We start from the raw sequence: 21,965 nt of genomic DNA, 5'->3' as shown, positions 1-21,965 counted from the left end.
AAGATATGTATATACGCACACATACATACACACACATATACACATCCATATATATATACATACGTGCACTTACATATATATACATACATACATAGTTCTTTAGTGAATCAAAAACAATTTAGACAAGAGTAGGGTGCATTAAATAAATGTCATAGATGATATTATACCAATCCCCTACTGATGGGGAGTGTGGCTTTAACCTACGGTTCCTATTTTAACACATATTTCACTGTTGTTCTTTTTCATATTTTTTACTTTATTATCTGACGTATGTCTTGTTTGCAGATATTGACCAAAACCTCAAAAAGCAGTGCCGCTGCTTGTTCACGAATAGCATTTGCTTTGCCGCTGGTAAATAAATGAAAAAATTATAATAAATGATTTTTCCAGGCTTAAAAAGTTTTCAAGGGTGGTCATTATTCTGGTGATAGTTTAAATCCTAGGTGGGCATGGATTTTTATTTTAACAATTCCATCACAACACACCAAATTTTTTCTTTATTTTTATTTCTAAGTTTATTTCATTCATCGACCAAACAAAATAATTTAAATTCTAACACAAAATCTCAAATCTTGAAAGAAAAGGGGCAGAAAGAGGAATAATCTTATATGATCTGCCCCTCTTTCACAAGATATTAATTAACAAAGCAAATCATTCAATAATATTGACAAAATATTTATATTAAAATTATATTCAAAAATGGTGGTTGAGCTTGAATTCTGGTACTGAAGCGGGCTAATAAATCACGTCCTCTTGTTCCCGGTACGCTTGTAAAGTCAGGAGCACCGGAGGAAATGCCACGTGTACACACTGCGCATGCCCGACAGTTTGTACGCTGATCCTGCTGGGTGATCCCAACTTCCGGCGTAAGAGGAGAAGTGTCTCACACGATTACTGTGACGAGGCCTCACCCGTAGCTCGTCCAACGGGGTTTCGGTTCAGGAGCCATGGCCCTGTGATCGCCAGCAACTTAGCTCGTCAACTTTTTTGTTTTATATAAAAGAAAGGAATAAACGTCGCTGCTAACGACGCTTTGACTAAACGCCACACCGGCAGAGCCACAGGTTTGAACGTCACCCCCCGCGACTGCCAGCTAGTTAGCTAGCTAAAGACGCAGCTAGCTATTTAGCCAACCCAGCACCTCTAAATTAGCTCCTGGTGTCCGTTTCAAGATGTCAACGGCGGGGTTCAACTCTCAGAATGGGACGGGGACGGGGCAGGCATATGCGAACGGTGAGTGACGTTTTCAATTAAATTAAATTACAACGAGGCGAAGAAGCATTCGGCGTAACAAGCTAACGGTGTTAGCGGGTGTTGGATCCTGTCCCTGCGGCTATTCGCTAACAGCCTTGCTCCGTAACTTAAAGCAGCCGAGCAGGAGCGAGCTGTCAGGCGGAGTCATACTGGGATCGCTCCGGTTAATCTTGACCCGTGTTACCCTGTTGACTTAAGATGACTAAAATAGTTGCTGCCGTTAAAGTAAGCTAAGTACAGCTAACTTGCTCACAAACTAGCCACACTTTATTAGCTGTTTTTTGGTTTTCGGAGGTGGTAACTAACATGTTGACGAACCAAACGGTAAACATGGGTGGGTGAAAGCTAACATAAGGGTGATTATCGCACTGTTAGCATTTGTATTCTTGTGTCAAGCTAACCGGCTAGCCGGTCGTTTCCTGTCATATTTAAACGTACGAGCTTTGACTTTTTGTCTCCTCAGGAATTTTGTTGTCGTTTCATTGCTCGTTACTAATCGCAATGATGTTATTATAAGTCCTCTCGTTGTTGTGCAATACGTGTTTTCTTGTAGGCTAAACAGCTGTTGTTCGTTTTACTGTACATGTGGCATATTGGGGATGATCCAGATAAGTTGCTGCAGTGTTGTCTCCACCATCCTCCAATACCAAAATATCCAACTTTGACATTACTACAACATGTCTAACTGGTTCCCATGAACACAATCTGTTGCATCTATGATAAAAGTGTACAGAGTCTGTTATTCTGTACAGTGCACATGAAGCAACTGCAGCTCCCGTTCATTATGCATCCCTCGTTCTTCTAAAGCTGTAGATAAAAGTGAGTCTCATGTTCCAGCTGTTCACTACATCTCCCCTTATCTTTGTCTTATCTCTCTTTGATTGAGATGTCACTAAGTGATGCTAACCCACCTCTGATCAATCACTAACCAAGGTATTTGTCTGACGAGCTGAACTAATCATGAATACATGCAATTAAATGTCATTGGTGATGTTTTTTTAGCCCTTTGTCTTGACCAGTGGAAGATGCAGTGAACAGACAGACATCCGGGAGACCTACAGATAAACTACAGTGGGAAAGAATAACTGACAGCTAGTTAGTTGTCACAGACAAGTTGAGAGAAAGGGAGAGTTTCATAGACTGAACGCAACTGTAGTTAAACTACTTACTATAAGCCCGCTAATCCTCACACTTAGTGTAGGCTCTCTTCATCGACTTATATTTTCTGCCATATTCTTCCAAAGACTACAATAGTATTGGCTTCCTCAGATGACTTAAGTATGTACTGTCAAGAGTAAAGATGTCAGTCTGCCCTCTCCAAAGTCCAATGCTATTTTATTAAGTGTTTAATAATAGAAGAATACAGACAGCTTTACTGGCATCAATTAAAATGTTCACAATGTCTTTTTTTAATCATTTAAGTATCGCACTATAAATCTATATCAGTTGGAGTTAATGTTCTACTGACAGACATTAAACAAATGCTCACTGCTTGATCTTTTTCTCTTTAATTCCAACTTTAATCGTGACTTACCTTGCACTGGGCTGAATTTTGTATGGCTGACTGGTCTGATCACATATCTTTTCTGACTGGATGGGATCTGTAAATGACAAGGAGCTTTAGTTCTTAAAATGTCCTTGCTCACAGGGAGGACAAAGATTTGCATGGGATTACGTGTCTTCATCCATCTTTGCTCACTGAGAAGAGTTGTTCTCTAATCCCCTTTCACTCCGCTGATTTAGCTTTGCTTCCATTTATGTAGAGTGGGATTGCACGATATGGATTTTTTCCGGCCGATACCGATAATTACATGCTTCACATGGCCGATACTGTTAATAATTTCATGTTTCTTAAAAAGAAGTTCATAGCGTGTAGTTTCTGCACACCTGAGGGTAAAATTGCAAAATATAGTAAGAAAATATGGATGAATTAATATTCCATTGTTAACACAACAAAAACACTTGTTAACTGTGAGTGTTCGTTAAGTTTTTTAGTGAAGTACATCAGAAAACTGCAAACAACTAGGTGGAGGAGGAACATTTCATAAGTAATGGGATTCAAAAGAATTAAATTACATACAATATTTTGACATCTCAAATAAGGCATGTCAATGTATTAAAATAGTAATTCAGATTAAATAATGTGCATTCAAAAATAATGGCTATTATAGAACTGACTAAACTGACTAAAACTGACAAAAGCACATGGAATATTATGCTCAATAAAGGAAAAAGGTTGAAGATAAGCTTATGTACATGAGAGTAAGGAAGGTTTCTCGATACTTTGGCCTTCATGTAACAACAATCGTATAAAATGTTTTGCATAAAAATTCTAAATAAATTAAATGCACTGACAATATCTCTGAACAATAATGTCAACTAGAAAATTCCTCAGTGGAAATTGAATGTGTGCAGCGTGCTTCCTGCCGGGTCCAGAGACTGTTTCAGTTTGAGAGAGACAGACAGACTGGCTGGTTTAAGAGACAGAGAGAGAGAGATACTGAGCAGGTCTACTGGCCCGCTTGAAAACGGTGAAATCTTTCACCTTTGCAACTTTCTAAGACGTTTGATCTATGATCACTGTCACTCGTTGCTTTGATGATGGCTCCCATTGACTCCCATTTAAGAAAAAAAAAAGAGTTGTCACAAGTGTTGGGTGGCAGTTGCCACACTGTCTGAGAGCCACTAAAGCTGTTTGTTATTTATTCAATGAGATATACTGTTTTATGAAAGTTTATTAGATAGTTTTTTAGCTCTCGGGTGGTTGGACTCAAAATGAATCAAGAAAAGCTCCACATCTATCAGATCCATATGCATGATCTTGGTGTCTATGGATAGGTAAGAACTCAAAGACTGTATTCCCAGTGTGACTGATACTGTGAGTAAACTGTGATAAACCAAACCTTGCCTTAAATTCTACACAAGATGGTGAATAACTCCATGAGAGTAATGAATAAATGTATTCAGTGTTCTTTTGTTACAAGACAGTAAAGAGAGACTCACAATATTTTACTTTTTAATTGCATATAAACAATTTACAGTTTTATTTACTATCATAAGTTGACTTTGGCTAAATACATAGTTAAATACACTAACATCCATAAGAACATTTAAAATAGACTTATTGTTACTCCAACTTCAAAATATTTTTAATGAGTTTGAACTTCTATGGTGTAAAAGCATCAGTGCATATACAAGACACATGCCAAACAAAGCTGTTCACAACAAAGAGCTACTGGCCTACTACTTTTTAACCAAGTTTTATTCTCATGTCTTCAGTATTTATATGAATTAATTGAACTGACAATGACTCCATGGACAGCAGTAGTGATACAGTCTGGCTTATCCTGTTAAAATAAAGTCAAATGTACTGATATTGAAGCAAACTATTATTTATACTTCACTGGCTAACCAGTAATTTCAAGTACATCTCCACCAAGGTATCCAAGTACAACCTGAAAAATAAAAAAAAATGTTGCTTTTGATGGCAGACATTCAAAATGTGTAAATAATCACCTTTTATTTTTTATGTTTGAGTAATTTCTGCAAATGCAGATCATAATAACTAAATCAAAGCATTAAATTATAGCAAGCAAACAGCAGGTTTTACTTGTGTCAAAGATAGCAAAGGTATTGTATTAAGGACTGGGTGAAAGTCGCTTTAATATTTAAAAATCTTTGAAGTTCACAAGGCACGAACATTAATTGGCTAATGATACATTAATAACAGCTTCTCACCATCATCATTTCAGACAGAGGAATAAACAAACCTTGAAATTGTCTTTACCGCGAGACCTAAAGCTGCTAGACTAAAGACAAGTGAAGGAAAGACATTTTCTACTAACTTTGCAGATAAATGGGAACTAACAATACATAAAATCAGATAAAGATATACACAATAGGCTACATAAATATACATATGGAAATACCGTAATGTACAGATGGTAATTCAGTGAAGTGTCCACTTGTTGCACATTGTTTCAGTGCAAAGTAATAATGAACATGTAATAGCCTGCAGTAATATCTCTTAATTTTTAAATGCAGTTCAAAAAACACAATTACTAAGCAATATGAGGACACAATACTTAAGAGAAAAGAGAACATCTTTACCTTGTTCTCCTTGATCTTGAGGGAAACCTAGTGTGGGTCGCCCAAGCGCTCATCTACGTTATGTGCTGACTAGTCAACTTCTTTTTCCATGGAGACGGGATTTCTTTGGCTTTGAAAAAAATCGTATTAAACTTTAACTATACCACTAAAACAGTTTTTTCAGATGAAAACCAATATATCTGGATATTTAGTAGAGAAAATATTTATTTGGGAATTCTGCCGTATTAATATACAGGCATAGAAAGTAGAAAAGAATAAAACAAATGTGATGGAATGACACCATAGCTGTACACAGCGTCTCAACCATCCATGAACTGGAACAATAACATTTAAATCTTTTTTTTTTGCTCTTGGCATGATCTTGTTCCATAGGTCTTGGTATTTGCATCTGGCATTAGATATACAAAACAAATCTCTTTAAATCATCTCCAAAATTTATTCTGCTATTCTTATTTTTTCTGCTGCTGTGTTCAGCACAGTAAGGCCAGACTTGGTTCAGAGCCCCACACTCTCTGTAATTGAGGGCGGATCATGTTGAATTAAGTCCAGGTAAAGAGATTAGACCCTGAGCTGTCAGTTCATTGGTCATTTAGTGGATCTGAGGGCTTTTCACCCAGTGTCGTCACTATGTTTCTGTGCCATCTGATTTCCATATATCTTTTTGAACATATTTAAACCCAAGGATTTGCTTTAATTAAAAGTCACTTATTTGGCTTACAAACAAAACCCTTTTCAGACAAGGAATCTGTAACACTGTTCATCTGTCTGGAAGGCTAATGGCTTGACTTTTAGCCTTACAGAAATGGCCCTGCTCAAGCATGAGAAGAGCGTAACCTAGAAAAATGCAACCCTTGTGCACTTTTTGGCATCTGGTATATAAGATGGAGTCCAACAGCTTTTTTCCCTCAACACAGTGACAGCACTGCTAGTGAATGGTTTGAAGGAAAGAAAAATGTTCAAAGCTGACATGTAAAGTTACCCTAATAGTTTTAGAAACTAGAAAATAATTTTCCTATATTTTTCTTCGGTTTGTCTTTAGGTCCATCACAGAATCCAGTTGCCATGCAGCAGCTCCCAGGGGTCAGCTATGGCATGACCCACCAACCAATCTACAATCCAATGCAGTCCAAAGCTCCCGCACCCCCCGGCCCTGGACTTTACCCCTCTGGGGCATATCAGCCTATTCCCCCAGGCAGCTCCTACCAGCCTGGCCAACCGCCCACTTCCTACCCAGCTCCCCTAGGCCAGCCATTGTTGACCAGGCCTCAAATGGGTGTTCCTCCATCACATACCCCTCCTCAGTCTGCCAGCCCTGGTCCCAGGCCGTCCCTTGCACAGGCCACACCGCCCCCTCCTGCAGCATCCTCTAGTAGCTACTATCCAAACCCCCAGCAGCTGCAGCCCATGGCTCCATCATGGCAGTACAACACAGCTCCCCCACCAATGGGGCCACCCACTTCCACAAGCACGCCTCCCCGAGGCCCTGTGGCAAATCACGTGAACCCATCTTCAAGTTCAACAGTCCCACCGCCACCACTGTCATCAGCAGCATACAGCTCAGGCCCCGGGATGCCCCCTACCAGCCTGCAAGGATATAACCAGCCAGGTAGGAGCACCAAAGCACCACTGAAAGCCAAACATGTTACACTAGCTGTAAATGCACAATTCAATTTTATCTTCACCTGAGGGATGGAATAATGACATGGAGATGTGTCAACACTTCACAGTTGTAGTAAATGAGAAGCTAATGATGCAGGCACTCCCTAGGTCAAATCAATAAAAAGGTAAATCATCCTTCACACCAGTGAACTTTAGCCAATTAATCTTGATGCGCCTCAACTCTTAATCACTTCATTTTAATGCATAGACTAAACATAGATGATATATTTCTAAATAGATAAATATCCACCTTGACCCATTCCGATAAATTTATTATAGTGCTATTAGTGTCTTGTCTTCTTTAAGGGACATGCTGCAGATATTCATATCTAGAATGCTGATGTGTTGGAGCTGGACATTGCCCTCTGCTCTGCCACTCAACACGTTGGCTGGCTTCTGCCTCTTCTCCCTCCCAGAAACTCTATGACAATAAACTTGTACAAAGTTCAAATAAGAATTTTATTGTTTCCAGAGTGCTATAAATGTAGTAGTATGATACAGCTTTTTATGAATGAATCAAATCGCAATTTCTGGTTGTATTGTTGAGAAATAATTGTTTCAACTAATGAAATTAGCAAAATGCTCAAGACTATATTTTAGGAAATTATAGCATCGTGATAGATGTATGTTTAATTTAAGGGTTTAAAAGTTAGGGTCCCCTGAGAAGTAGTTTGCTCTTAGTGTCAGGGCAAAAGACCAGTTGTAGTCATCGTTGTTTTCTCTGAAGGATCTGGCTTTGCTCAGTGATATGAGCCTGATAGAAGTTGGTTGTGTAATCTGTGACCACAGCGTCCTGAATGATTTTGTCATAGCATTTTGTAAGTAGCCTTGATTTTTTTTTTTTTTTTTTGTATGTATGTGTGTGTGAAAACTCTTTAGAGCATTACTTCCCCAATAGAAGCAGGGGTCACATGACTGCCTCAGTCTGTGTGCTACCCGCATATCTCATGATCATATTTCCTTGAAAATCCCTGCTCATATTCACACATCCCCACACCATCAATAAGAGTCTATTTGAGTTTGGTGACCTTTGCACCAGAAGAACCATCATGACACATCCCCCCAGTACAGTGGTAACAGTGAGAATGGAGGCTAACAGCATAATCTATTTGGTCTTTGACTCTTTGGGGAGATGTATACTTTGTTTAGTACTCCTCTATATTAAAATGTGACATTTTACAGCAATTCTAAAAGGTCACACATTTCTCCACCAACCACAATAATCTATTGAACATTTCTTACTCTTAAGTGTTCTGCTGAAAGGTTAATAATGTAGTTCCATATGGTTTAGCCATATGTATTAACAGTCACAAAGAAATGAAATGACTCAGAATAGAGCCCAACCAATAAAGATTTTTAGAGGTATATAGGGGTAAAAAATATCCGACAGTGATATATCTGCCAAGATGTATAAAAAAACTGGCACAATGATTCTTAAGATGTTGTTATCAAACCCTTATGACAAATGTAACATCATTTATTTGTGTAACATGTAAACACAAATGCACAACTTTTCTGCATTGTTTATTAGGGGAAACGTTTTTAAACCAGCGGATTTCGGAATTTTTTGTTGTGTTTGGCAGTTACCATTTTGTGTCACTGCTGTAAGAAAGATCAACCTGTGCATTTGAATACACCATGCCTGCAGCCTTCACTGTACATACACAAGAGTGAACTTGCTTCTGTCCAGATACCTTTGAACTGGCTGGTTTGTAGATATTGACGTGGCTGTCACTGTTCTCACATTAGTTGGCTATGGGTCAGCAGTGCCATCAGCTGTTGTCACCTCCAGTCAGAGCTTCTAATGTTTCAACAACGCTTGATATCTGTCTTTTACATGATATGTGGCAACACCACAGGGAGCTCTTGTTTTACACGACACAGAAACATTTAACATAATTTTAGATGTCGTAACTCTTCCTAAATTACTTCACTAACTGCCCAGTCTTACCTGAGAAGATGGTGGTGAATGTCACCAGAATTATGGCTGAAGCGATAAGTCAATTGACGAAAAATTATTCAGCAACTTTAGTAATAGATTTCTTCTCAAATACATTGAAATTTTAGAATTTCAGCTTTTTCCCTCTGGTAAGGTGAGATTAACATTATTTGCAAATTTCTAACATTTTATACACTTAATAAGAAATGTATTAATCACAAAGAAAATTCATTATACATCTCCTATATTAAATAAATGTATATAAATTGTTAAGCCCTAATAAGGTCTTTCTCATCAGGCATGGCTCCTCCACAAATGAATACCATGGCTTCCCACACATACCATCCAAGCAGACCTGCCTATGGGCCCCCAACTTCAGGACACCCAAATTCAGGACCCCCACCCACAGGCCTACCACCTACAGGACTCCCACCTACAGGACCCCCACCTACAGGACTCCCATCCACAGGACTCCCACCCACAGGCCTCCCACCTACAGGACTCCCACCTACAGGCCCACCACCTACAGGACTCCCACCTACAGGCCCACCACACTCCATGAAACATACACCACTTCCCACTGGACCCCCAGTGGCCAATGTCACACCTCCTCCACCCAGAGCTGATGGTAATTTCTTTCTTTATTCTTGATGCATTTAATTTAACTTTGTCTTCATTTACCAGTTTGTATACTTTGTGTATTTATTTACATTTTTGGGTTTGTAGCTTTGTAGAAATGATGCAGGTCAAACTCAGTGCAAACTTTTTTTCTCCTAATTTAGGAAATGATTGTTATATGCAATGTTAATAACAAAACGTATGGTGTCTGTGGTGATTATAAAGTGAGAGCCTTGCCTGCGATGATCATGAAATTATGACCTTGGGCCAGGAGCTCGTCGTTATTACAAGCCCGCCATTTTTTTCTGATCACTTTCCGTTGTTTCCCTCCCTCCCCTCCTTCCTCTACATGCCAGCTCAGTGCGGGGCGACTTTTAACAGCACTCAGTCCCCCACTGAGCCCGACTGCCAGCAGGGGGATATTGAATGTCCAGGTGTGGCCAAATCTGTCTGTAGATGTTAGATGCCGTGTCGGTGCCGTGGTGCCCATTCTTTCCTCTCCGTGCTGCTGTCGCATTGTAACCAAGGATGCACTAATTCTTTTTTTTTTTAATTCACTTAAAGCAGATATGAAGTTCTGCAGAATCAGATGATACTAAATTCCAGTCTATTACTTTCAAGGACTAAGCAGAAAATAATGAGTTAACTGATATTATGATTTTTGATCTCTAAAACTTATAGAGTTATGTAAGTGGTGTTGGGGCCACTTCAGCCCAGTATCAGTGCATCCTTGGACACATGCAGTTCTTGTTCGTAGTTTATTTGTCTTTCCTTCATCCACTCTTACCCTATTTCCCATATGACCTCTGAATAAACATCCTACAAGCACCAAAGTACAGTACCATCAAACACAACACATCAGTTCCCATCATCACTGTGTCATCTCGTATCTTGCACCGTAGTTCCTTTTATTTCACATCTAACCCCTGTGGTAGGCGCATGGGACAGATATCAATTATTCATATCACATCTGTGTTTTCTTTGATACAGGAGCTGTGGCCGGCAATGGTCCCCAATCATCAAACAGCTATAATCATGTTGACAACATAATGGGTAAGGACATTTTCTGTCTCACACAAACATGCTACATTTCTGTGTTCACAAAGTGGAGTTTCATAGTAGCTACACATGTAGGTGATGTGTAAATGGTCCTTTTGTTTCACATCAGTGTTTGGAGGAGGCAAAGCATTTCTATATTTTATTTCAGAATCTGTTTTATCAAATCTCCTCGGTACTGTTGTTACATGACCCGTTGTGCTGAATCGTATGTTACCAAAATTGCAATGACATACTATCATAGGTTTAAAACACCACCAGAGCCACATCAGTATGAATTATTTTCATAGAATTTAAAGATGCTACACTTTTTCAGGAATCCCTGCTTTTTAATAGGTTAAATTTCTCATATTAATGGAACTTTCTTCCACAGCTGGTCCTCCCCAGCACGGACCACCTGGTCGGCACTTGGGCCACTACCCCTCCCTCCCCCCTGGGTACCAGAACACACCGGCTCCACACAAATCCCCCTCCCCCATGCACCCTGCGATGCAAAGCGCCACACAGCCTTACACTCAATCATCTCAGGCATACCAGCAGGTGAGAAGGAAGTCACAGCCTGGTACTACTTGGTACTGTTAGAGCATTTTGCATGAACCGCTCTCTTATGCATTTGCTTTGCACCTTGTACACTTGCAAAACCCTCACATTTATGTAGACTATGGAAGCGTTAAGTTGTCATTGAGACACAGCTGCATTTGTATGTGTATGTAGAGTATTTACACTCATGGAAGCAAAGTTAACTAGATGAGGAGCAGTTCATTCTACAGTATGAAGTACATACAGTTCAGTTTGCTTTATTTATGTGATGCACTTATTGTTGTTTAATGGACAAAAAACCCGGAAAAGGTTTTTGCCAGCAAATAATACTTTTAACCATTGATTTGCGGATATATCTGACTTATGTCAAATCCTTAATACCTTTAAGTGGACACATTTGGACGCTGGGATATCAGCAGAGATCTACAGTAGGCCATCAATGCTCAGTGTCTTGGCAGTCATATGTTTTCAGTAAATAAATTGACTGAAAGTTGTTTCCCCCTCTCCCAGCCACCTGGTGGCCCAGGGCCAGCCCAACTGAGCCCGTCCATGGCGGCCATGAGCCTCCAGTCCAGTACCCCAGAGGCACTAAGAGTGGTCAACCTGCTGCAGGAGAGGAACCTGCTGCCACCAAGCCCGACCCCTCCCCCAACACCCTGCCTGCCCCAGGACCTGCAGAAGATTAACTGTAACCCAGAGTAAGTCATGGTGGACTAACGGCAACAGCATGCGTCTATCTGAAACACCTTTATTTGATAATGTTGTTATTCTTTAAAACTGATATTACTGTGATGTTTAGTATTTACAGTTTATTTTGTCATAACCATGAATTAGCCCATGGTGACGTTGTTCCGAGACTAAATTTTAAAACATCGCATGGGGAAATTTTATTGGATTTAGACTGAATGATGATCACATGCATGTTCATCCATTAACTCAACCCAGTCACACCCACATACCATGCTGGTACCTGCGAAATCACCAGAGACAACATGATCTCTCTTTGTGCTCATCAAGTGCATTGACCCTCTGTCTTTGTGTCTCCAGGGTTTTCCGTTCTACGCTGACCAGCATCCCTCAGACACAGTCGTTGCTCAATAAAGCCAAGATGCCGCTGGGCCTGCTGCTCCACCCGTTCAAAGACCTCACGGTAAGACATTAGTTCAAAGCACACACATCAGTTGGTACGTGGAAATCAACTTAGATAATAATTATATAGCCTTCGGGCAAAATTTGTCAGTATGAGTGTGTCTGTCTTTAATTGAGAACAGACCACAGAAATGTTGCAAAAACATTAACAAGAAAGTCTTTATTGAATTTCCAATTCCTGTGAACTGCATACAAGAAGCTTCTCACACGGGTTGGTTTTGTTTTGTGATTTTATTGTTGCAGCAACTTCCTGTGGTGACTTCCAGCACCATCGTCAGATGTCGGTCCTGCAGAACCTACATTAACCCGTTTGTCACCTTCCTGGACCAGAGGAGGTGGAAGTGCAACCTGTGCTATCGGGTCAATGATGGTAAGAGGGGGAGATGGTTGATGTGTTTGGTGTAACAATAAAAAATGGATTTTTCTAGGTGGAGTAGAAGCTGCCAAATTAGATACACAGAACTGTTCAATTTTAGATAAATTAAAGTCAATTTTAAATAATCTAAACAATTTTTAAGTCAACAATCATTCTGTAAACACACCCTTGTTTATATAACTTGCATAATACCTGGGTATTATACATTTTCCCCTTAAGTGTGTGAAGATTGTCTTAGCCTGTTATATTCTGATTTTGTACTTAATATTATTGTGTGAACAAAGTTGTTATACAGCCCTCTGAGCCAGGTCTCTCTTGAACCGGATATTTTAATTGTAAAACGTTTTGCATGGTCTGATTAAAGAAAAAGACATTTACTTTTTTATATGATTATTTATTATTATGATTGTAGAATAATACAGTGGATAAAGAGATTTTAAATGGATACAATTATTTTTAAATTGTGCATTATATTACGCACAAAGTGCGCAGTCCAATATTGAACACTGAAATCTTACCGGGTCTTGTGTGTCTGACTGTAGTTCCGGAAGAGTTTATGTACAACCCAGTCAGCAGATCGTATGGAGAACCACACAAAAGACCTGAGGTCCAGAACGCCACCATTGAGTTCATTGCTCCTTCAGAGTATATGGTGAGTATTTAGCTGGCTCATATTCTTCTACACATTGTCTTGACATCTGAATGTGTGGGATTGACAGTGTTTTTGTTGTTGTTTTTTTCCCCCTCATGTTATGTAACCTGTTTGACCTGATTTCGTCCAGCTGAGGCCACCGCAGCCGGCTGTTTACCTCTTTGTTCTGGATGTATCCCACAATGCAGTGGAGACAGGCTACCTGAATGTGTTCTGTCAGTTGCTGCTGGAAAACATCAACACGTATGTATAATATCCAATTTCAAATTTGATATAAACCAGTGTATTCAAGGTTGTTCATGAAAACAATTATGAATGTTTTCCTTTATCCTCTCAGCAGTGGGATAGCATGTAATTTCTACTAGAAACTGGGGAAACTGTTTTTTAATTATTGCCATAAAGTAAAGCAATATAACACAGCAGAAGCAGGATGACGTCTCACTGCAACATTTATCTGAGGCTTTAAAATTAAGATGAAGGTAGTTAACGTGCTAGATTTATCTATGGGTGTGTGTTTATGTGTCCTAGGCTTCCTGGAGACTCGCGGACGAAGGTAGGCTTCATCACCTTCGACAGCACCATCCACTTCTACAATCTTCAGGAGGGACTTTCTCAGCCTCAGATGCTCATCGTGTCTGACATTGAAGGTGAGACACGGCCAACTGCAAAAATTAACAATAACATTAAATATATTAATTATAAAGAAATCACAGGCTGCCTGATTCAATTTTATTTGTATAGTGCCAAATCATGATGGGAAGAGAGGGGGAGATGGGTGGAAAAGAGGAGATAGAAGAAAGAGAGATAGGGGGGAGGGAGTAAAGAAAGACCAGGAACATTTGTGTTACCATCACGTTTCAGCTCTGAAAGACTAATTGCTATAATGAATATATATAAATGGGGGTTGGGGGGCAGGAGACAGTGAGAGAAATGCTCAGTGCATGATGGGAGTGCCTATTGCAGCATAACTAAGGGATGGTCCAGGGCTTGATGTGATGTGATGTAAGCTCTTATCAGAGAACCGTTGCCTTCAGCATTTGGCGACAGTTTTGAGAAACGTGATCCAAATTTCTAAACTTTGTATGAAACCCTAAAGATATCAAGAAAAATCATCATGAATTCTCACTTTTCTTTATTACTCGACTCTTGATCTCTTATCAGTTGCAATCAATCTATTTCCAATGACTGCCCTTTTAAAAATGAGTCTCATTACTATAGTAACAGAAGTGTTTTTGTGTGTATATTATGTTTGTTTAAACAATTGCTTTTTGTGTTTTGCAGATATCTTTTTACCAACACCAGACAGCCTTCTCGTAAACCTCAATGAGTGCAAAGAAGTAAGAAACTTCACCTTGATTAAAGTTGTTGTGAACATGTTATATTCAACATTCCAATATTTCATATAATATTGTAAACTACAATTTAACCATGTGTTTTATTCTCTTTACACTGTGTATTAAGTACCGCTAATAACTACTGTTTATTTAAGACAGTATTTTATTTATGATCACGGATCCTGCTAAATGAGACCGACTTTAAATATCCTTGGTTCTGGGCTCTTGACAACCATGCAGATGAAGAAAAGAGGACAAACAAAGGTTTTTCCCTCAGGGCTCAATAATGGGCAATACAAATTAGACTTGTGTTCTGTATTTGTTTTTCAGCTTGTGCAGGATCTCCTGAGGAGTCTGCCAAATTTATTTCAAAAGACTATGGAGACTCAATCTGCCCTGGGATCAGCTCTGCAAGCAGCCTTCAAGCTGCTGTCGCCCACTGGAGGGCGTATGTCTGTCTTTCAGACACAACTGCCAAACCTGGGTGTGGGGGCGCTGCAGTCCAGAGAGGACCCCAACCAGCGAGCGTCTGCCAAGGTAGGAGCTCTGATGATGTTTTTCCAGGACATAGATGACGAGTGGGTTTGACATCAGTCAGTATGATAAAATAACTACAGCTGCTTATGTTATTTTAAAACTCCCAATGTCACATCAGACATTATCTTGAAATAAAACAAAAAATGTTGACCACGCTCATTAAAGTGCTATTTTTTTAACAGCTATGTTTATTTAGGCAAAAATGATGATGCAATGCCCCCATATTCAAATATTTAAAAGAAAAAAAAACTCTTAAACCTGCTAGTGTCATACTTTCATGGCATGTCAAGCCAGACCCCTCACTGCACAGGAAAACATTGATAAACACGGTACAATTAATGAGTTAGTTTCATGAAAATGGTCTTTTCCAGTACATTGTCAAGGACATTTTTTAAAGTTATAGATTATAAGTGAGGACTGAGATTCAGAGAGGAATGTTAAAGCCAAAGTACCAGAGTTGTGGAAATACATTGCATTAAAATAAAAAAAAATAAAACCTGCAGGATGTGATTTTTAAATTGTGATCATGACCCTGCTATGTTTTCCTTTCAGGACATCCAGCATCTATCTCCAGCGACAGACTTCTACAAGAAGCTGGCTCTGGACTGCTCCGGCCAGCAGGTGGCTGTTGACCTGTTCCTGCTCAGTGCTCAGTACTGTGATCTGGCTTCACTTGGTGAGTCCTGCACTGAATGAATGGGAAATGGAGGAAAGAACAAAAGAGCATTTATTGGATAATTGATGTTTGTTTACATGTTTAGGACTCAATCTATGATATTTTGACAAGTTTGATAAATATCATTTACCCTCTGGTTATTTACTTGCTGTAAACAAACATCATCTCATGTGTGCCTTCTTTCTCTCAGGCTGTATTTCGAGATACTCAGCAGGGAGCGTTTACTATTACCCGTCATACCACCACCAGCACAGCCCTGCTCAGGTGGAGCGCTTCCAGAAGGATCTGAAGAGATACTTAACCAGGAAGATCGGCTTTGAGGCCGTCATGAGGATACGCTGCACTAAAGGTCCGTCATCACAAGAGCTGGAGTTTGGTCCAACATTGAACTAGCTATGTATTTTCAGATGTGAAAGGAAAAAGAAAGAAAAATAAGATCAGCATTCATCATCCTGATTTTATCATGGTTTGACTGATTTCCTCTCTGTCTCTCTGCAGGTATGTCCATCCACACGTTCCACGGAAACTTCTTTGTGCGCTCGACAGATCTGTTGTCGCTCCCTAACGTGAACCCGGACGCTGGCTTTGCTGTTCAAATGTCCATCGAGGAAAATCTGGACGACATGCAGGCTGTCTCTTTCCAGGCCGCCCTGCTTTACACCTCCAGCAAAGGTACAAACACACACAGACAGCTAATGTTGTTTTATTTAAAAAAAAAAAATCCAATTAATCTGTGTCTTCTATTGAAATATGTATTTTGTTTTAAAGGAGAAAGGAGGATCCGTGTCCACACCTTGTGTCTCCCTGTGGTCAACTCTCTGTCAGATATCTTTTCTGGGGCAGATGTTCAGGCCATTACTGGGCTGCTGGCTTGCATGGGTATGTACCACATTATGTTACACGGTCAAGGGAACAGGTCAGATGAGACTATTTAAGAATTTGTTAATGTTAATTAAGTTTTCCTATGAAGCAGACTTTGAGCAACATGTTTTAATTCTGTGTGTATTAATTCACTATAACATCAGATAATTAGTTTCCATTCAGATTGGGTACAGCTGCAGTAGCCCCTCATTTTGGGCCAAGTATAATCCCAGCTCATATATCTCAAAGCATGCTTTAATTTATTCCTCATTAATTAGTTTATAAGTTAGTCTGTTTATATAGTATTCTATTGGTATTCCTGTCTTGTTGTGAGTACATCAAGGATGTGTGTTTGCAACATGGATAAGATTGATTTTGTATAAGGCATCAAATTGTTACAGTAAATAGTCAGGGGTTTGCAGGATTTTCTTCCACTTCTCTTTTTTTAGCACTGACAGATGGACTTGAGTAGCGACAGCTGTGGTTGCCTAGCAACCACTGACTACTAGGCTTATCTCGCATTCACTTTCAGAACAGGCGCTCACAGTTAGCTTTCTTCAGAATATGGCACAGAAGAGTCTGACATTTAGTTTGAATTTGGAACATCGGTTATTTAGAAATCTGCAACTAAAACCATGTGAGGTGGGTATGATGCTGTTTTTGCCTTATTTCTACTGAAATCCACAGCTGTACTGAACAGCCCATTACCATGCACGATACTACAAGGCCTAATGTTACATTAAAGAAACCATTAACACTGTTGTTCATGTATGTCAGTTCTGTTATGACGTCTGGGGGGGGCCTCCAAAATATCAGAAAACCCTTCATATAGAGACTTGAAATGAGGTAAGATGCTCAGTCCTTCTCTTGTCCCTCTCTCCAGCTGTGGATCGTTCAGTGGCTGCCAGTCTGGGTGACGCCAGAGATGCGATGACCAACGCTGCTATTGACTCGCTGTCGTCATACCGACAGTCTGTGTTGACCATCCAGCAGCCCGGCCTGCTGGCCCCGGCCTGCCTCAGACTCTTCCCCCTTTACGTCCTCGCCCTGCTCAAACAGGTCAGCTTTTTTACACCATCCAGCCATTATACAGCAGCTGTACTGTTGGGCAAATCTTTGGGCTTTATTTAACATTTCTCTCTTGATTACACCACTGAATTACTACTAGTAACATACTAGTTTAACCTACAAAGAACATTAAAACAAAAATGATTCAGCTTTTGAGAAAGTGATTTTAGATGAAGCATTCAGCCTTTATTGATGCAGTTGCATGTGTTTGTTTGTGACTCGTGCAGAAAGCCTTCAGGACGGGCACCAGCACCAGACTGGATGACCGAGTGTTTGCCATGTGTCAACTGAAGTACCAGCCACTGGTCTACGCCATGCTGATGATCCATCCTTCTCTGTACCGCATCGACGACTTGAACGATGAGGTGAGAAGAATATTTTCAGTGAATGCAGCGGCAAAAACAAAATCCTGGATTTTCTTAAAGGCATTATTTTTCTGACAAGGCCAAAGAGTGTTAATGATATAGATAGCATGATTAGAAAAATGTGTGAAAAACACTGTTTATTGGGAGGTTACGTTTTTTTGTGTTTATGAACAATTCTCAATTCACCGTGTAGGGTTCTTTGGGGCATTGGGCACTTGACCAGTAATTCCAACAGTTTTCCTCGTTTCCTCTGTGACTGAGTAATCTTTTCTTTCCTGCATCCTCAGGGAGCTTTGAACATCAACGAGCGGACCATCCCTCAGCCCAGAGTGCAGCAGCTGTCTGTGGAGAAGCTCAGCAGGGATGGAGCTTTCCTCATGGACGCTGGATTAGTACGTACTAAAATAAGACGTTTTAACAAGCTAAAAGAAATACAAAGCTAATATCTCATTATAGGCTGAATTATGAAGACATCCGTGTTAAAACGAGAGATATAGAAAAATTTTTGCTAGATCTTTCTTTTATATAACACGCGTTTTGATGAAGAAATGTACTATAAACGAAACTGTAAAACAGTATGTAAATATACTTTGAAGCCAAAATATTATCCAGTGTGGCTTTGAATTAATTTAACAGCACAAGCTTCATTTTTATGTTTTGTATTTCAAGCCCCCTGTAAGGAGTTGGGCAAGTGTTCAGAGTCAGAGCAAAAATGCTACAATACTCAAGGTTTATTTATGAGCATATATCATATATTCCATATTCTGCTCCTGCAGGTGATTTATCTGTGGATCGGACGGAACTGCCACACCAACTTCCTCTCACAAGTCCTGGGAGTTCCCAGCTATGCTGCCGTGCCTGAAAACTTGGTAGGAAATCTCATGTGACAGCAGCCACCTGCAGTTTCCACCTGCTGTGATCTTTGCTCTTTCATACACTTTGGAGTGTGACTTAAACGTTTACCTGCGTATAGTGATTTTCTTGAAGATGAAAATATTGGTCAAGCATTTAACTTGTGTACAGCGCAGCTACAGTGTTATTCATTGCATGCACTGATGAAAAGTTGACTCCTGCTCTTCTCTCGTAGTATATGCTCCCGGAGCTGGACACTGCCGAGTCGCAGAGAACCAGGGCTTTCATTGGTTGGCTGAGGGATCAGAGGCCGTTCTTCCCCTCTGTGCATGTCATCAGGTTGGTAACAAAAAATAATGTTCAGTAGAAACAGTTCAGTAGCAAAAGTGGCACAAAGTATGGGTACTTCCTTGTGGTGTATTTAAAAAGCCAACAGCAGGTGGAAGATTTTCATTTTTCCCTTGAAGTTAGTTTTGTCCCCCAGCCTCTGTGGCAGGTACATTTTCTGTTCCACTGAGTGAAATGAACGTACAGTCAATGTAACGAACAAAATCTGAAGACTAAGCAGCACAGAGTTTATAGATGAGGTTTCATGTGACGGAATTTAAAGTCAATGTAAAAGAAAAAAATGTAGATGCTCACAGAAAAAACAAACCTGTATTCGCCTGTTCAAGTGGATCTGAGATCTAATGTGTCAATCAAAGGTGTTCAATCCAAATAGCCTCTGTGGTTTCATTGTAAACAAGTCTTGAATTTCCTTTATCATCACTTTGAAATTTATCAATCCGTGTCTCTCTAATTATTTCCCCCCCTTTTATTCTTTGGTGTCCTCAGGGACGAGAGCCAGCTGAAAAACAGCTTTATGCAGAACATGATCGAGGACCGAACAGAGTCGGCCCTGTCGTACTACGAGTTCCTGCTTCACATCCAACAGCAAATCTCCAAATAATCTTCAGTGGGACTGTGGAGATGAAGGAACACTGAAGCAAGGATGCCCATCAGTGTATGTGTGCGCGTATATATGTATGTGGTGTGTGTGTGCGTGTGTGTGTGTGTGGCTGACTCGAGGATGCCTCTTGCTCCATTTCCAGCTGTGGTCCACCATCTCTCTGAGGGAAAAACCTTCTGCGCTGAACTGATGTGAATCGTCACTCAAATCAAACAATGTGACGAACAATGCAAAGACAGTGTGACAAAGAAACATGTTTGATGCTTTTTTTTGGCACTTTTTACCCAGCTGAAGAGATGCAGCGGAAGAAAAATAAGCAAGAAATCCACGCCGACGATAATTATGTTTGTTTGTCAGTGATCGAAAGGATCAGTGTTTATTCTCATAGAACAATGCTGTCTGACTAAGGCAGCGCTTGGGTAGTGGCAGGAATGGGATGGTGTCATGTGTTTTTGTTCCAAAAGCACACGTCTTTACCAAAACAAATCAACCGTTATGTATGTTCGTATGCGTGTCTGCTTCAGGTTTCTTAGGAGGGTTTGTATGTCTGCGCTTGAAGACTGTTATTGGGTGTCACCTGGAGTATCTGCATACAGAACACCTGAGCTCTAACAACACTCTAATATCGTACCGTAAAGACAGAAGGTGAGCTTTTTATTTCTCAGTCATTATAAGTGTGTGTCGAACAAACGCGTAGACGCTGTCGGTAACAGGCTGAAATGTTTGGAGGCGGATGGAGCTCTCGGTCACTGCTGCCTTGAATGTGTGGACTCAGCAGTGAAAAGTAGTTTTCATTGGTCTGATCTGGCATCTTCTCCCTCTCTGGACAGGCAGAACACCTCTGATGACATCTTTGTTCTATTTGTTTATTTCTCTTTTTCCGATTGTTTAATTTATGAGACTCCCTAACTGATTAAATTCTATAATTGCCTTGTATGGGAACTCAGTTTTATTATGAAACCTCTGTTTAAATACAGACTCTACATATGGAATATTTTAATATAATAGGATATGGGAAATTCTTTAACACAGACATAACAAAGCCATTGTTTTAACCATGCTTATTGATACTTGTATATGAAGAGACTGCATTATATAAAAGTGACAAAATGCAGATGATTTTAGTATAAATATCATGGTGAAATGACGCTAAGAAAATAAAATGTTTGGCACTTTTTAAATGTAGTTTGTGTGTTGGTGGCTGAACAGTGTTTATTCAGTGGAAATGAAGACAAAAAACCACAATATGGACCAATATTGTCAATATTTCTCTTGACTGCGGTTGAAGTGAAGGTTTTTAATTTGGTCTGATTTCATATACGGTTTGTAATCTATGTATTATATTAGCAGAAATGTATTTAGAGCAAAGAGATATGTTTTGGTCTTCATGCACAAATTGTCTTTCATAAAAAAACTGATCAAAATAAAACTATAGCCTGTGTTTGTACAGAGTAAATCACAGACGTGTGGACTTGAGTCACATGAATCTGACTGGACTGTGCTTAATATTGGACAAAATAGACGTAGATGATAATGTTTTAACTTGACTTGGATTTATACACCGATAACATATGACTTCATGTGTTCACAAGGAGGAAAATTGGGTGAAAAATCAGGTTTTTTTTGTTTTGGAATGACTTGATCTTCTGCCAAAAACCAAACTAATGACTCATTTAAAAAACATTCAGTGGCTCAACAGTTTCCCATTTTCCTGATGACAGATAAACTCTGAATCAGTTTGTTGGTAGTCGAACATTTTGTAAGAGCAGGATGTCGAGGAGCATTTGACAGTGCAGACCTATAAACCGATTCTAACCCTCAGATAACAGTGTTTTCTAAAACATTTTAAGAAACTGACTTCTTGTGTAAAAGTCTTAAAGTTGCAGTTTTTAGAACTTAGTGACATAAAGTGGAGAAGTTGCATGTGGCAGCTAAACACACCTCACCTCACCGTCCCCTTCCAAACATGA

At 39.8% G+C, this 21,965-nt stretch overlaps 1 protein-coding gene across 2 annotated transcripts; it reads left to right on the top strand.

Moving 5' to 3' along the window:
• Positions 1-831: 831 nt before the first annotated feature.
• Positions 832-21,456, top strand: sec24a (SEC24 homolog A, COPII coat complex component). 2 transcript variants are annotated; one of them, XM_035178521.2, is made up of 24 exons: positions 832-1,233; positions 6,404-6,970; positions 9,261-9,590; positions 9,937-10,014; positions 10,571-10,633; positions 11,010-11,176; positions 11,687-11,874; positions 12,224-12,326; positions 12,569-12,695; positions 13,244-13,353; positions 13,484-13,596; positions 13,882-14,000; positions 14,635-14,690; positions 15,018-15,224; positions 15,777-15,900; positions 16,091-16,249; positions 16,399-16,572; positions 16,669-16,779; positions 17,645-17,820; positions 18,057-18,194; positions 18,482-18,586; positions 18,971-19,063; positions 19,282-19,385; positions 19,881-21,456. In XM_035178521.2, exons 1-24 carry the CDS (start codon positions 1,173-1,175, stop codon positions 19,993-19,995), a joined length of 3,588 nt encoding a protein of 1,195 aa, XP_035034412.2. In that variant the 5' UTR covers positions 832-1,172; the 3' UTR covers positions 19,996-21,456. The 2 variants fall into 2 exon arrangements, with proteins under 2 accessions (XP_035034412.2, XP_035034413.2); XM_035178522.2 differs by lacking the exon at positions 9,937-10,014 and having other exon boundaries at positions 833-1,233.
• The last annotated feature ends 509 nt before the right edge of the window (positions 21,457-21,965 follow it).

This window comes from Hippoglossus stenolepis, chromosome 15 (genome assembly GCF_022539355.2).
Source record: "Hippoglossus stenolepis isolate QCI-W04-F060 chromosome 15, HSTE1.2, whole genome shotgun sequence".
Lineage (NCBI taxonomy): Eukaryota > Metazoa > Chordata > Actinopteri > Pleuronectiformes > Pleuronectidae > Hippoglossus > Hippoglossus stenolepis.
This window is presented reverse-complemented; position numbering and strand designations above follow the sequence as displayed.